This window comes from Malania oleifera, chromosome 7 (assembly GCF_029873635.1).
Source record: "Malania oleifera isolate guangnan ecotype guangnan chromosome 7, ASM2987363v1, whole genome shotgun sequence".
Lineage (NCBI taxonomy): Eukaryota > Viridiplantae > Streptophyta > Magnoliopsida > Santalales > Ximeniaceae > Malania > Malania oleifera.
In genome coordinates this window covers 18,388,947-18,403,131 of record NC_080423.1, presented here as the reverse complement: position 1 = coordinate 18,403,131, position 14,185 = coordinate 18,388,947, and the positions used below count along the sequence as shown (strand labels likewise).

The 14,185-nt window shown below is 35.8% G+C and overlaps 1 protein-coding gene across 1 annotated transcript in view; it reads left to right on the top strand.

The window, feature by feature from the left end:
• The window catches only part of LOC131160483 (ubiquitin carboxyl-terminal hydrolase 27), a 32,105-nt gene extending 18,671 nt beyond the window's left edge, over window positions 1–13,434 (top strand). The window contains exons 5-10 of the mRNA XM_058116217.1: window positions 873–941; window positions 1,068–1,196; window positions 4,021–4,155; window positions 8,351–8,413; window positions 8,979–9,329; window positions 12,676–13,434. Coding sequence (XP_057972200.1) covers window positions 873–941; window positions 1,068–1,196; window positions 4,021–4,155; window positions 8,351–8,413; window positions 8,979–9,329; window positions 12,676–12,945 — 1,017 coding nt within the window. The 3' untranslated portion in view covers window positions 12,946–13,434. The remainder of the gene's footprint in view (window positions 1–872; window positions 942–1,067; window positions 1,197–4,020; window positions 4,156–8,350; window positions 8,414–8,978; window positions 9,330–12,675) is intronic.
• The last annotated feature ends 751 nt before the right edge of the window (window positions 13,435–14,185 follow it).

Here is a 14,185-nt window from a genome sequence, read left to right as displayed (position 1 = left end):
ATAGCGCCCATTACGGACTGCAACCGCTACATAAAAGCCGCTATGGTCATTACGTAACTGCTACAGGCCCGTTACACCAAAAAAATTATTTATTTTTTACTTTTTCTTCTCACTTTTTCCCTCTCTTTCATAAATAATTCTCAATATACCATGTGGCGAGAGAGGGAAAAGATTATAATGAGAATGACAATGATACAAAATTTACTATTTCTTTAAATACTCACAATAGATGCATTAATTGACAATTTGAAAATACTAGTTAGGAAAATATTTTATTTTGATAATATTAGTAATGTGATATTTATGTTCTATATTTTTCAACTTCAACCATCTTTCTTTTCTAGTTATTTTATATTTGTATTATTTGTATGTCTTATGTCTCTAATAGATTAATGGAGTGTATAATGTATGTTGTTCTATTAATTAATTTAGCACACATATGAATTTATCACAAATAAGAACAATGAGAAGTATAAATACACACTCACGTAATTTTTCTGTCAATGGTGGTTTAAAACAAATGTAAACTTGTTGCCCTGGCCAAATAACTTAGTTACTCAAACTAAAGGATCCAAAATACACTAAAACTCTTTCTAAGAAGGGCTAAAAGCTTAAAACATGCAAGTACGCTAATATGCACAAGGTTGTGCGTGCTTCAAAACAATTCACGGCCGTTACACCCACTTCCCGTTATGTAACATCCGCTATTCCCGCTTCTCGTTACACCCGTTACCATTACATTATGCTACCCGCAACCACGATTTAAAACCATGCTACTGGGTGCAGGCCACTGAGCTTCAGTATATGCTTATTTGTTATTTTGTTCATGTAGCTTCACTTTGCTCATTTTTCATTTTTTGTTTATTTTGCAGATTTCATTGGATTATGAATTTTTTCATAGCTTGCCTCTACCGCTAATGCATAATCGTGGTGGCACCATTGTATGTTTACCAAAGTTCTTATTTATCTTTGTGTATGTTCAAGTCCTTCACTTACTGTCTTAATGGTAGTGTTCTTCCATCAATTAGGTTCTTCCGCTTTAACCCCCATTTTGCATATTGTGCTAGTTGGCTGGATGTACCTTGGAGGATTGCTTGAAACGGTTTGTTGTTGCTGAGCAGCTTGAGAATTACCATTGCAGCCATTGCTGGCATATTGCTGCTGTAAAGTATCTATCCTCTCTAAATGCAAGTGAGGTACTGAATGCCTGTTTATTTTGCTGTGCATATCTTTTTTAGTAAATGCCTCTCTTTACTCCCTGTGAATAAAATTTGAAATTAGAAATAGCTTCCCGGGGGTGAATTGGATTTTAAAAAAAATTTCTTTTAATTCCTTTTAAGTTACCTTAAACTTCTTTTATTTCTTTTAACCAATTCTTGACTTGTTTGTTTAATTCTTTAATCAATCAAGAACTTAGTTCTTTTATCCAATCAATAACACAATCAAACATTCAATCTTCAACCACACTTTGAAGGTAGAAACAATCAAACAATTAATCACAATTTCCAAACCAATACACTCAATTTGATTGCCAAATATAAATTCACTTCAGCACAATAAGATTGATGTAAAATTCAAGTTTTAGCACTTTTTGGAATACAAACACTATCCAATCAATCTCAAGTTTTGTACCATTCAATCACAATATATCTTTTGTTGTCAGCCCTGGATATAAAATTGTAAGCCCTGTTGTTGAATTATAATTTATACTCTATTGATATAGATTTGCTTCTTCAATATGTTTTTCAACAACACATTCACACTCTTCTCAATATTTAGAACTCAACTAAACTCTCAGTTAATTTATCCTTGGGCTGTTAACCAAGTAACATACTCCCGTATGGTTTCCGCAAGATATGGTATAATCAATGTACTCCCTTTTGGTTTCCGCAACCCAAATCAAAATTAAACTTTAAGTTTACTTGATTTCTATATTACGTAGTATATATGATTATCAAATAAACCATCCACGCAATTTAAATATGCTGAAAATAAAAAGTAAGGGAAAGAGAGAGTGAGACGGAGATTTTTACGAGGTTCGGCTTATACTCAGCCTACGTCCTCGCCTTTGGCAAACCACCAAAGGATTCACTAAACTTATTCCGTTGACAGGTGGAACAAACCTTTACAACACTCCTTTGTTAAGGCTAGAGCCCATCTTCTCCAAACGATATCCCCTCGTCCGGTCACTTCTTACATAGGCTAGAGCCCGCCTTTCTAAGTAATATCCCCTTGCTTAGCCAACGATCTAAACAACTTTTGGAATCGTCAATCTACAAGATACAAATCAAATATTTATGTACAAAGAATTTGCTCCTAAAAGAGCTGATTATTACAACAATTCAGAACTATATACTTCAAAGTAAATAACAATATGAATATTCAAATTGAAGCTCAAGAAAGTATATCACCAATTTAATTCTTTCAATGAATGAAAGATTTCAGAATTGTAGCACAAACTTGGTAAGTAAAATCAACAAGAACTCAGTAAATTTCATGCAAGTTGAGAGCAAGAGAGAGCCTTGAGAATTTGAGAGCAATTTGAGAGAGATGCTGAATTTTTGCTGAATTTTAATTCTTGTTTTTTATGATTCAATAATATTTGAGGCTTATTTATAGACTTTAAAAGGTAATTAACTTGGTCCCCAAGTGTGCTGAAATATCCCCCAAGTTTCCATAAATTTTGAGCCACAAACAACCCTATTTAAAAATTTGACCGTTATGAGAAAAATCAAAACAGCCTCGTGGTAGTCGCCTGCCCCAATCCGCCAGTCGCCTGCTATGTTATTTTTAAAGGAATAGCAGGGGCAGTAGCCTGGCAGTCGCCTGGCAGTCGCCTGCCACGACCACCCAAGCGCCTGTCCTGGTTCAAGCAGTCTACTAGTTGCACACATGCTGCTGTTAGCTTCGAGCACCCTTCTGTATTTTGGTCATAACTTTTTCTATATAACTCCAAATTTGATGATCTTGGTGTCAAATGAAAGCTAAGAGAAAATCCTACAACTTTCATGTTGGACACTTTTTAAAATAAAGAGTTTTGAATAGAGAAAAATACACCTCAATTCAGATGTAGAAAAATTAACAACATTTTGAAAATCCTCTTTTTGGTACTTTTCATTCCAAAAATGATTCTAACATTTTTGAAACAGTTTTTGACCTTATAAAAATATTTTCCAAGTATGTTCAAAGGTATCTAGGTTCAAGACATTAACCTAAGAGTTTCATATATCCATATTAAAATTATTTGAAGTACTTACATGAAATTTCTTATAAACTCTTTCAAATTTTCAATTCTTGAATTCCTTGAGGTCTTTATGCTTGCTTCATCTTTTTTTGAGCTTTCCTTCTTGAAGCCTTTTCTTTAATGTCAATGCTCTCCTGATCTTCAAGTTTTATTCCATAGCTCAAGCTTTGATATAATCATCCTTCTTTGAAATACAAGTTTTCATGAATTCTTTAACCTAGCATTCATCATTGATTCCTGAAAATACATCACTTAAACAAAGAATGTTAAGTTCTACTTGTTTGTTAGCATCAAAATAAGATGTTAAGCCTTGTAAGGCCAACAAAATTTATTGTACTGGCTTACTCTGCCGCATGGCACAAATGTCAGTGAGTTGATGCACATGTTGTGTTTTCTCTAGGATTTTTTTTTTTTTTTAAAATACCTTGGATATGGTGTGGGAGCTTTGTGCGCTGGTTGTTGTATCTTTTTGTAGTTTGGTCAGAATGTTAAGCGTGATATACCCAAATCTGAAGGTCATGCTAGTCATGGGAACAGCCTCTCCAGTCTCCACGCCACATGTGGAGATAAGGCTGCAACCCCTGGTATAGTGTGGGACCTTTGTGCACTGGTTGTTGCATATTTTTTTTTAAATGTTGTTTCTGACTTCTTCATATGTCAATAAATCTCTGATTGATATGCTCTTTATTTTTCCTAAGCCACTCTGCTTTCAGTGGCTTATTTTCGGAACATTTGGTTGCCATGCATTTTATTTGTGCGGTTCTGTTGTCCTCTAGACAGAAATTGAAAAACTGAGGTCCTGTAATGAGGACTCCTGTTGCTGCAGAAGTGTCTTTCACCTCGAAGCGCTACCTTGGTCAAATAGTTTTTCACGCACTTATAAGCAACTGGTTATTGCATGTTGTCCAAAGGTGTGTATATTGTTTCTGTTTCTTTTCTTTGAGTAATGAAACATGAAGACTCGTTTGGTATTGTTGCTGACTTTATATTTTTATTTTTATTAATTTTATTTATGAAATTCTGGAGACAAACATGTTTGATAAGGCTTGATGTTTTAATTTTTTTTTTAAACAAAAAATTAAGAATATGTCTCATAATGCACAACAAAATGTTAACAAATTTGATTGCTTTGATCCCATAATCTTCTGAAAAAAAAAATACAGATTCTGATTTGAAAGAATGCTGCAACTTTGGTAATATGTGAAACAGCCACTACCAAAAAACAGCGGAAGAACCTGAGCACCAGTAGTGAAAAATATTTCAAATCTGTCAAAGAAGAAGCAGCTGTGAATCAGCAATTCGAATAGGAAATTTATGAGTCTGTTGGAGAAAAAAACCTGCGAATCAGAAATTACAAGAAAAGAATTTGTGTGCACATGGGCATAATTTTACTCAAGGAGGAGGAGGAGGACAGTATAAAAATCTGCAATGATCTAAAAGAAATAGAAATAAGAAGAGCCAACAAATTTGTGGGAATAGAGGGGGAGGGACATGATTCATCAACAATGACATTCCTGAATTATTTTTTTTCCTGTCTAGAAAAGAAGAAAGAATTCATTAAGAGAGAAATGAGATAAACAAACAATAGATAACACCCATTACAGGGAATACAATAATTTTTTATTTAAACGCGGCAGTGAGACTAGAACCCAGGACTTCCTGGTGACCAGCTTTGATATCATGTTAGAACCATTTTACCTAAAAGCTTAAGCTGTTAGGTTGTGGGCCAACAATGTATATTAAGCTTTAACAGAATTCCTGAACTATTATCTTTTTTCTTTTTACAAAAGAAAAAAATTCATTAAGGGAGAAGTTGAGATACAATGTGCAGGACAAGATATCCTTCTAAAACAGAAAAAAAAAAAAAATCTAAAAATGCGAAGGAGAGTTAAAAAAAAGAAAAGAAATGATGCTAAGTCAACAGAGCTCATCATTCTTGCTGAATATTAGAAAAGTAAAGAGTACCCTTGAAACCACCAGCGGAGAAAATCCAAAGAGATGCAAAAACCAATTCTATCTTTAGTATGTTCAAAGAATGTCCCTTGAAGACGGGTGCTTTCCTCCACAACCAAATGCCCCAAAAGTTTGCAAAAAGCTGCTCGCTTCCACAAAAAGGTGGCATCTATATTGAATCTAGAGAAACTCAACTCTCTCCAATTGGATCAAACAATTTGCTTCACCAATTCTAAGCAACTGCGTAACTGAATACTGCGTACAAACATCTGGGGATAAAGCCTTGCAAGACTTCTTCTGCTGCAACATTGTTGGTTTTTCCTCTATTGAGGACTCCAACCAAATAAATGCCTTGATCTTAGAAGAATTCCCAAATACAATTAATAAGTAGAAATGGCACAGAAGATTGAGTTAGAAAACTACACCCTAGGGTCATTACTAGCAGGATAAAAAGAATCCAACAGAGTAAATAAAGAAGAAAGTTCATCCACCTTCCGTTCAATATGCATTCGGCAAAGATTAAAATCCCAAGAAACAAAATTCCCTTCTACAGTCACGATAGAAATAGGAGCATTATGTACCATGGAAAATTGAAAAAGGCGAGGGTGAAAAAGTAGAAAAGGGAATATCTCCTGGCCACACATACTCCTGGAAATGGATACATAAGCAATCTCTCTCACTTTATATCTAATGAGAAGAAAATACATAGAATAAATCTGCGAATGAACCATTAAGGACAGTATTGAAAAGTTTTGAAAATGATATCAGCATTCCCCCTGTTCTCTTGGAAGCCAAATTTACTTTAATCGCCTTATACCAAAGGGGTTTAATTTTTAAGGGAAATTGCCATAATCATCTACCCATTAGAGCAATGCTTTTAGGCATCAAATTATAAAACACAGCCCCTTACCCTTATGCCTACATGTGCTCCTAAGAGATCTCCCTCTCCTCTGTACCAGACCAAAAAAAATTTCTCATAAATTCATAATCCTCACTATCTTACCTGCCACCCAACTGGGATCCTATACACAGACAAAAAAACTGAGTAGAATTGAGACTAGAGAAGCTCAAATCTAAGTGATGTGGCCACCCAAACAGAACAAGGTGCCCTTCTACCCATCAAGAAGCTTAGAATATTTAACCAATATTGGATCTTAAAATGTCAACTGAGGATTACCATCTACCACTCTGAGAAACCTCTAGACAACTCAAAAGGCCAATCCATTACACCACAACCAGCTGAGGAAGCAAACTTTGATATCCTGGCCAAACTCAAATTAATAGCAGTGGTACAACTCTTTCCCATACTAATTCTGACATCCTTTAAAAATTTGGAAGGAGAGTAAGAATATTCATACTACCCATCATGTGATGGGAAAAAAATGGTATCTCCAGGATGCAACCACTGCCTCATTCCTCAGTGATCCTCACCACGAAAGCTCTATCAATAGCCAATCTATCAACTTGCTTGAAGCATCGACAACAAGGACAAACAAAAAAAGGAGATGGATTGCCCTGCCTAATACCCCTTGTTCATAAACTAGGTTTTAGATTCCACATTAATGATGATAGAAAAAAACCACTAGACAAACAACCCCTCGTCAACAACACTATACAAAAGTCCTTCCTAGGCAGAACCTTACCTCTAAAACTCCAACTAATACAGTCAGTCTTTTCAAAATCCATCTTATTGACGACGTCCTTATCCTTCCTTCTATTCACATCCTCAACAACCTTTTTAGCCATCAAAATGGCATCCAAAATTTTCCTACCTCCAACAAAACTCAACCAATAGTAATGACTTATACACTAGTGACCAAGGTAATAGGCTTAATATCCTTCTCCTTAATAGAACAACTTTTCTTACCAAAGTAATAAAGGTCAAATTTGTGCTCTTACCAATAACCTCAAGACCATAAAATTTTGAAAATCCTTGAATAACTCACTTGACATCACTTCCCAAGAATATAGAAAAATGCAATATCATCTGGACCAGAGTCTTTATCACATTCCATCCCAAATGCCATATTCCTAACCTTCCCCTGCTCAGAAGGCCTCTGCAATCAAGGCACATTGGATCATCAGAAATTGGATACCAATTCAACCTGTCAATCATAGGCCTACAATCATCCCCCTTATAAATATTTATTAAAAAAGTCATAATCTCCTCCACAATCCTATGAAGAAAACTAGAATTGTAATGGCCTCTGAACCATCTTAATCAAATCGATTGTCTTCAATTCCTTTTTTCCTTCAAAATCATATCTCATAGCATCAATCTGGGATAACCCCCAAAAGTCCCCCTTCCTATCCAAGCACTCAGTCTTGTGCAGAATACTAGCCCTCAAATAGGCTAGGAGAGATGTGTTTGTCCACTAACATGTATTTTCATCTTGGCTAACTTAGATTTTTGAGGGATGAGGCAGGGACTTTGGGAAAAAAATTCCTGGTGAGTACTGCTATAGGCTTGTGAACCCATTTTATGTTGGAAACAAGCATGTCTGCTGCCTGCTTTTCAGCATCTTGTTTGTATGGTATAAGCCTGGCCATTAAAATTGGATTACTGAGCTAGATTGACAGTTTGACTTTTGTTTTTTTGTTTTATTTGTTTTACTGAGCTAGTTTTTTTTTTTGTCTTCTTCTTCTTCTTCTTCTTCTTCTTCTTGTATTCCTTCTTTCATTATAAGACAAGATGGTTTGAATGACCTAGGATTTTACAATTTGAACACATGGTGTCCTTGTTATGTAAGATTATTCCATATGAGCTATTTATTATTTTCCTAGTCCTGAACACTTGCTAGAGATTTTTATAGGTTTATAATATTTAAAATTATGGAAAAAAAAAAAACATAAACATGCATTTTTGTATTTATTTTATATTGTTAGTAGAATCGTACGATCCTCGATTCCATCCTGCAATCCAATTCTGCTAACTCCTCAAGCAATCCGTGATTCAGTGTAGGATCTGGATTTTAACAACCTTGGTATAAGCATGTAAGAAATCATTGCCACAAGACGTGCGAGAGCTTGAGACTCAGGGGCACACATGCTTTTAAAGTATTGGATACTCTGTTTTTTCCTTGATTTGAGCTAGTCTGTCAATACAATGTTTAATCTTGATGTGCATCCATCTGTCTGGTCATGTGCTTACAGATTCTCTGCATTCATCTACAACGTGCTTCAATGAATGAATTTGGAGAACTAGTCAAAGTTCAGGTATTTGAATCTCCAGCTTGATAGTATTTGATGAATGAGAAATTTTTTTTTTTTTTAAAGATTAGAAAACTAATTGTTATATTTCATTTTCTGGAAAATCATATTTGTTAGATTACAACTTTACCGAAAAGCTTAAGCTGTTACATTGTGGGCCAACAATGTATATCAGACCTTAACACTCCCCCGCATGTGCAGCTCAACAGCATGTGGAGAGAGAAATAGTTGATAATAAATAACACCCATTACAGGGAATACAGTAAATTTTAAAGCACCACATAATAAATGCGGGAAACAAGACTAGAACCTAGGACCTCCTAGTAACTAGCTTTGATACCATGTTAGATTACTACTTTACCTAAAAGCTTTAGCTGTTAGGTTGTTGGCCAGCAGCGTATATCAGGCCTTAATGATATTTTAGGCTGTTTCTTGTAGACAGTTGAGTTGCTCTATCCCTTACCTAAATGCACCCATTGCCCTGGGTAGAATCAGCATAACATTCTTATAAATGCGGTACCAGAGAAGGTGTGTTGATGATTGCAGGGTAATGTTGTGTTGATGATTGCAGGGTCATATTTCATTTCCGCTAATTCTGAACCTGCTTCCTTTCGTGAAGAGCGGAGTAGGAATAAAGAAATGGGAAGAAAATTTGCAAGCAAAGAGGCAATCACAGCCTGTTGCTCGTTGTCCCAACCATTTTAATGTGCAATTGGATGGAAGAATGATCAGTAGCATTTTTGGGCCAAGGTATGCAAACATTACTTCTGAAGCAATGGCTGCTGAGGAATTGGGAAGCACTGCTGTTAATCCTACTGATGGCACATGCAATCAAGCTTTTCAAGGAGAACACAATTTGCCTCAAACTGAAGGCTGCTCAGTCATAAAGCAGGAGCACATGAATATGGAACCTAAAGACGAGGTTGGTTATGTACTTTCTGAGGTAGAAATAAAGGGTCTATGCAATCTTGAATATAGATTGATCTGCTCCCCTCATGGTTTTAAAAATCTGTCCAGCTCATGTTATATATTGCTATTTAATAACAGTATTGGTGCCTCCCAATATTGTTATGAGTTGATATCTTGTCGAGGTGCTCTGATTCATAACTGTAGCTGTTGTTATGTTGTGATAAAGGCTGTTAAGCTTCCAGAAAAGTTGTCAATTGCTTAAAAGACTTCCTCAACTATATTTTGCATTCTTTTTTGAAAAATTAGATCTTTAAAATTTAAAAATAAAATTTCTAACTAAATTATTCTTGTTCTCAAACAACATCAAGAATTCAAGATTGAATGTCAAAACTGATAATAAGTCATTGGAGGTAAAAAGCTGTTGATGCTTGGAAGAAGTAAAATATCATATTTTTGCTAAGTTTTTCTTCAATTTTCAATGAACTGAATTTTTTTCAAAAATATCTAGTGAAAATATGAAAAGCACAATAAATGGGGGTCGATAGTAAAATTAAAGTTCAAAATTCTCTCTCCTAGAAATCATATATTATTATTAATTAAGAGAAATTCTACATTAGAAATTTTTACTCTTGAATCCACAAGGCTCTATTTCTTGAACTTGAGTATTTGGCTAGACTAGATGAGTATTTATAGACTTTTTAGGGTAAATCCACCTTGACACAGTGACCCACTAAACTGATATTAAGCGTCAGGAAGGTGGGTTTAGTTGATGATGAGAAGTAAGGTTGTTGTATAGGTTGGGAGGAGGACATTCATCCTCGTCAATACTGATGGAGTTGAAAGGAGAAACTTAAAGCTAAACGAGCAGGGTTCAGGCTTCCTCCAGATCTTGGTTCATAATGATTTGTCTCCTTTGGACCTGACTGTATGACAAGCATCTAAAATTGGATATCCAGAGGAAGGGTAAAAGTTTTTATCAATCTAGCGATAGTTTTTGGAGCATTTGAAAGAATAGCAATGAGGGCAGATTTCTGAGGGTTGTGGAGAGCTAGATGGATAGAGATGGGAGTATTAGACTACCTTGCATAGCCTTAAGGAGCCATTGGAAGTCACAAGGGGATCCTTTCAGATATTTTGCGAAAGAAGGAAAATAATTCCCACCCATTGATAGGTGAAAATACTTTAGGTGCCATTTGGTTCATGGGATCTAAGATGCAGCCCCAGACATTCTAGGAAGGAGATGTCTGCCTGCCTTGTGGGAATATTTTTGTTTGGTTTGCTTAAAGGATTCCTAGAATTGTATACAAGATGCTCATGTTTGTGTTCGGTACAATATGGGAATCATGGAAAGCATTTCAATAAGATTACTGGAGTGTTGTTTGACCTGTGTATGTAGCAATATATTATAAATATTCATATTTTTCCATATATTAATTGAGTAAGTTTGGAGATGAAGCAACTACAGCATATAGTTTAGGATTTTAGGCAAAACAGTTGAGGGCAATTGAACTGAAGGAGATTGGCTATGTTGAAAAATGGGTTTAAAAGGGTCTTTTTTGTCCTACCACTGGCTGCCAGCGTAGAAGTGTGAACATTTTAGTCCCCAAAACTAGGATGCCTATTATAAGATACCTGAGTTTGAGCATGGGAATGGGATTCTCACATTTATAGGACTCCTTCATTAACCAGCAATGTGAGACCACCACCATGCCACTTTTGAGCTCTGAAACAAACGTGGGAATGGATGCCTGGGTTTCACATTTGTTAGTATCTTGAAGGATTCTGTGAATCTGTGAACCAAGCGGTCCCTTAGGGATATTAGTCCGAAGTGAATCTAACTCATTAGAGATAAGGTGACTAGGAATGGGATTCTCCATGCTCCAGTAATCCTTCACTTTTCAGCTCTGAAACAAATGTGGGAATCCAACTGGAAAATAAACTGGAAGTGAGATGAGGGAGATCCTTGACAACTACAAGTATCATGGCCAATCCCTAATTGTGCAATCTAGGGTTCAGTACATGGGCGGCTGTTCAGTAGGTAGGTTTGTAGGAGATAAAGGTTAGGAACCCCTTTAGTGTGCTAATGCAATTTGTACACCTTAGATTTAATACACAACAAGTGTATGCACTCACACCCCCACACAGTCACCCCCACATGTATTACAATCATCTTTGATCTTCCCATGACTTTTTTAGACTTTATAAAGGATCTAGCATTCAACTACATATATTAACATTCTATCGCTGCCCAATACATGTATCATGTGCCCTTAAAATTCACATGAAAAACAATAACAAATAAATTCTGCTGAATCACAATGGATATGTCAGAGGTGCTCAGGAGTTTGGCATTTAATAGTTTCATTAAATTTTAACAGAAAAAGTAGCAAAATTTAGCATCTTAACGAAGCTGCATATTTGTGATGCTCTATTAATTATGATGGAAAGGATCTGAAAGGGGTTTTCTTTGTTTTTAGCTTTAGTTTTTTAGGACTTCTTGCCCTCCTTTGCTTGTATTCTCTTCCTTTCTTAATGTATTGTTTTTTCTCATCTAAAAAAGCAGCTGCATATGCCTCCACAAGTTAGCACCTTGGGGGTGTATATATTAAGTCTTGACAGGATTGTTGGAAGCTTGTGCATCTAACATCTTGTATTCACTTATATTATTATGGCGAATCAAATTGGAATTTTGCAATAGCCATATGATATGTGATATGATAAGGTGTGCAAGATATATGCCATGAGGTTTGGGTAGAGGCAGGGATAATATGAACACCTTATGGAGCAGCTAAGTAGGCTCACATAATCCTCGCCTCTCCAGCATTTAGCATTCATGGACCATTTGGCTTATCCATCAGGTTCCTCTTCCTTCAAGTTTTCTTAATTTTAAAATTGTTTGTGTAGACTTACGCAACTTGAATAAGTTGGAAATACATTTAATTTTTGTCTACTTATTTTTAACTAAAGATCCCTTCCTGGTGGTGCTGTTGAGGTGGGTTGTGAGATCGATGCCTTGTACTAGCACTTAACAGCTCAAGACTGGATCTATAATACGAACTAGCTTATGTCTCTGCTATTTGAAGCCTATATTCTTTGGCATGAACATCTGTGAATTTAGAGTGATGTGTGTGCATGTGTGTGTAAATATAATTATATCTGCAGCCTTCTGATTTACGGCCCACAGGTCCCACACTATCCTCAGGTCCCACACTAAAGGATAAATATGCTTTTTCTTCATTCCATGACTTAATACTGTGAAATATACTGAATCGTCATGACGTTATCATGTTTTTGCCCAATGGATTTTTTGACCTATTGAGGTTGATTATTCTTTGATATGCATGTATTTCTGAGTGCAGGTGAGCAAAGATTGTCGTTTGGCACCTTCAGCTACTCATATGTACCATCTTGTTTCTGTGGTTGAACACTTTGGAAGAGCTGGAAGTGGTCATTACACTGTATATAGAAGGGTGGCAGCTGAATTGAACAATGACAACTGTGATGGACAATTTTGGTTCGGCCCAGTACAGTGGTTTTGTATTTCAGATTCTGAAGTTTATCCTGTTTCAGAGGAAGATGTTCTGGCTGCAGAAGCTAGTTTGCTCTTTTACGAAAGAGTTGGCGGCTGAGAAGTGGACCTTCTGTATCTGATAGTGCGTTCCAAGTTATGCCCTGTTGCAGTGGTTTTGTACTTCATATTTTGAAGAGTATAATCTTTTCTAAGATGTTCTGGCTGATCTATGAGATGTTGGTGGCTGAGAAGTGTACCTTTGTGTCTGACGGTCTTTCCAAAGTCCTAGCTTGTTCTTCAAAGTTCACCAGCTGCTGCTTTACTCAACTTCAAATGGGCTGCAAGTGATTTGAGGGCCTAGCAGTAACTAGTGATTTGATCTTTAATTCATCAGAGTACATTCTGCACACCAAGTTCGCTCAAATTGCAGGCGAAAGGCAACCTCTGGATTTGGAAAGTAGTTAGGGTGAAGCATACTTGAATTAGGAAATACCTGCTGTGTTCTTGTGTTATTTATGAACTGGTCTGCTCTCTAGGTGTCTTAAAAGGGTCATTTGGGCGATAATAATAGCAATAACAAGAAGACAATTGTTGATGTGCAAATAAACTGTATATCGTGTTTGGTTTTAGGTAAGAACCTTATGTTTGGGAGCTTTAGATTTGAAGTTGTATTAGATTTAGATAAAATATAATATAAAAATTATATTGAAATTTATCTAAATTCATCCAAATCCAAATTCAAGGTTCGAAATCTATGCTCCCAAATATAGCAGTAATGTATTTGTCATCTTGAGAGTATAATTGAAAGCTATAAGACTTGTGCGGTGATGGACAGCAGCTTTTGACAATTGAAAGCTCTGATAGAAGACTAAATGTTTGGGAGCTTTAGATTTGAAGTTGTATTAGATTTGGATAAAATATAATATAAAAATTATATTGAAATTTATCTAAATTCATCCAAATCCAAATTCAAGGTTCGAAATCTATGCTCCCAAATATAGCAGTAATGTATTTGTCATCTTGAGAGTATAATTGAAAGCTATAAGACTTGTGCAGTGATGGACAGCAGCTTTTGACAATTGAAAGCTCTGATAGAAGACTAAATGATCCAATTGCACGAAATGCTTTGTAAGAAATTGTAACTTTAGGTGGTTTTACTTCTGATTTTCCTGGGATACTATTTTAGATGATTGGGTGACTTGGACAGAAAGGCAGAAAAGGGATGTAGCCATGAATTTATTTCCTCATTGTCCTACAAAATACAGTTTCTTGCAAGAATCTCCTTTGCATTTATAAAAAGCACAGTTCACCCATGAATATCATGTTTACCTACAATTAGGGGTGTTCGTGGTTAGAAT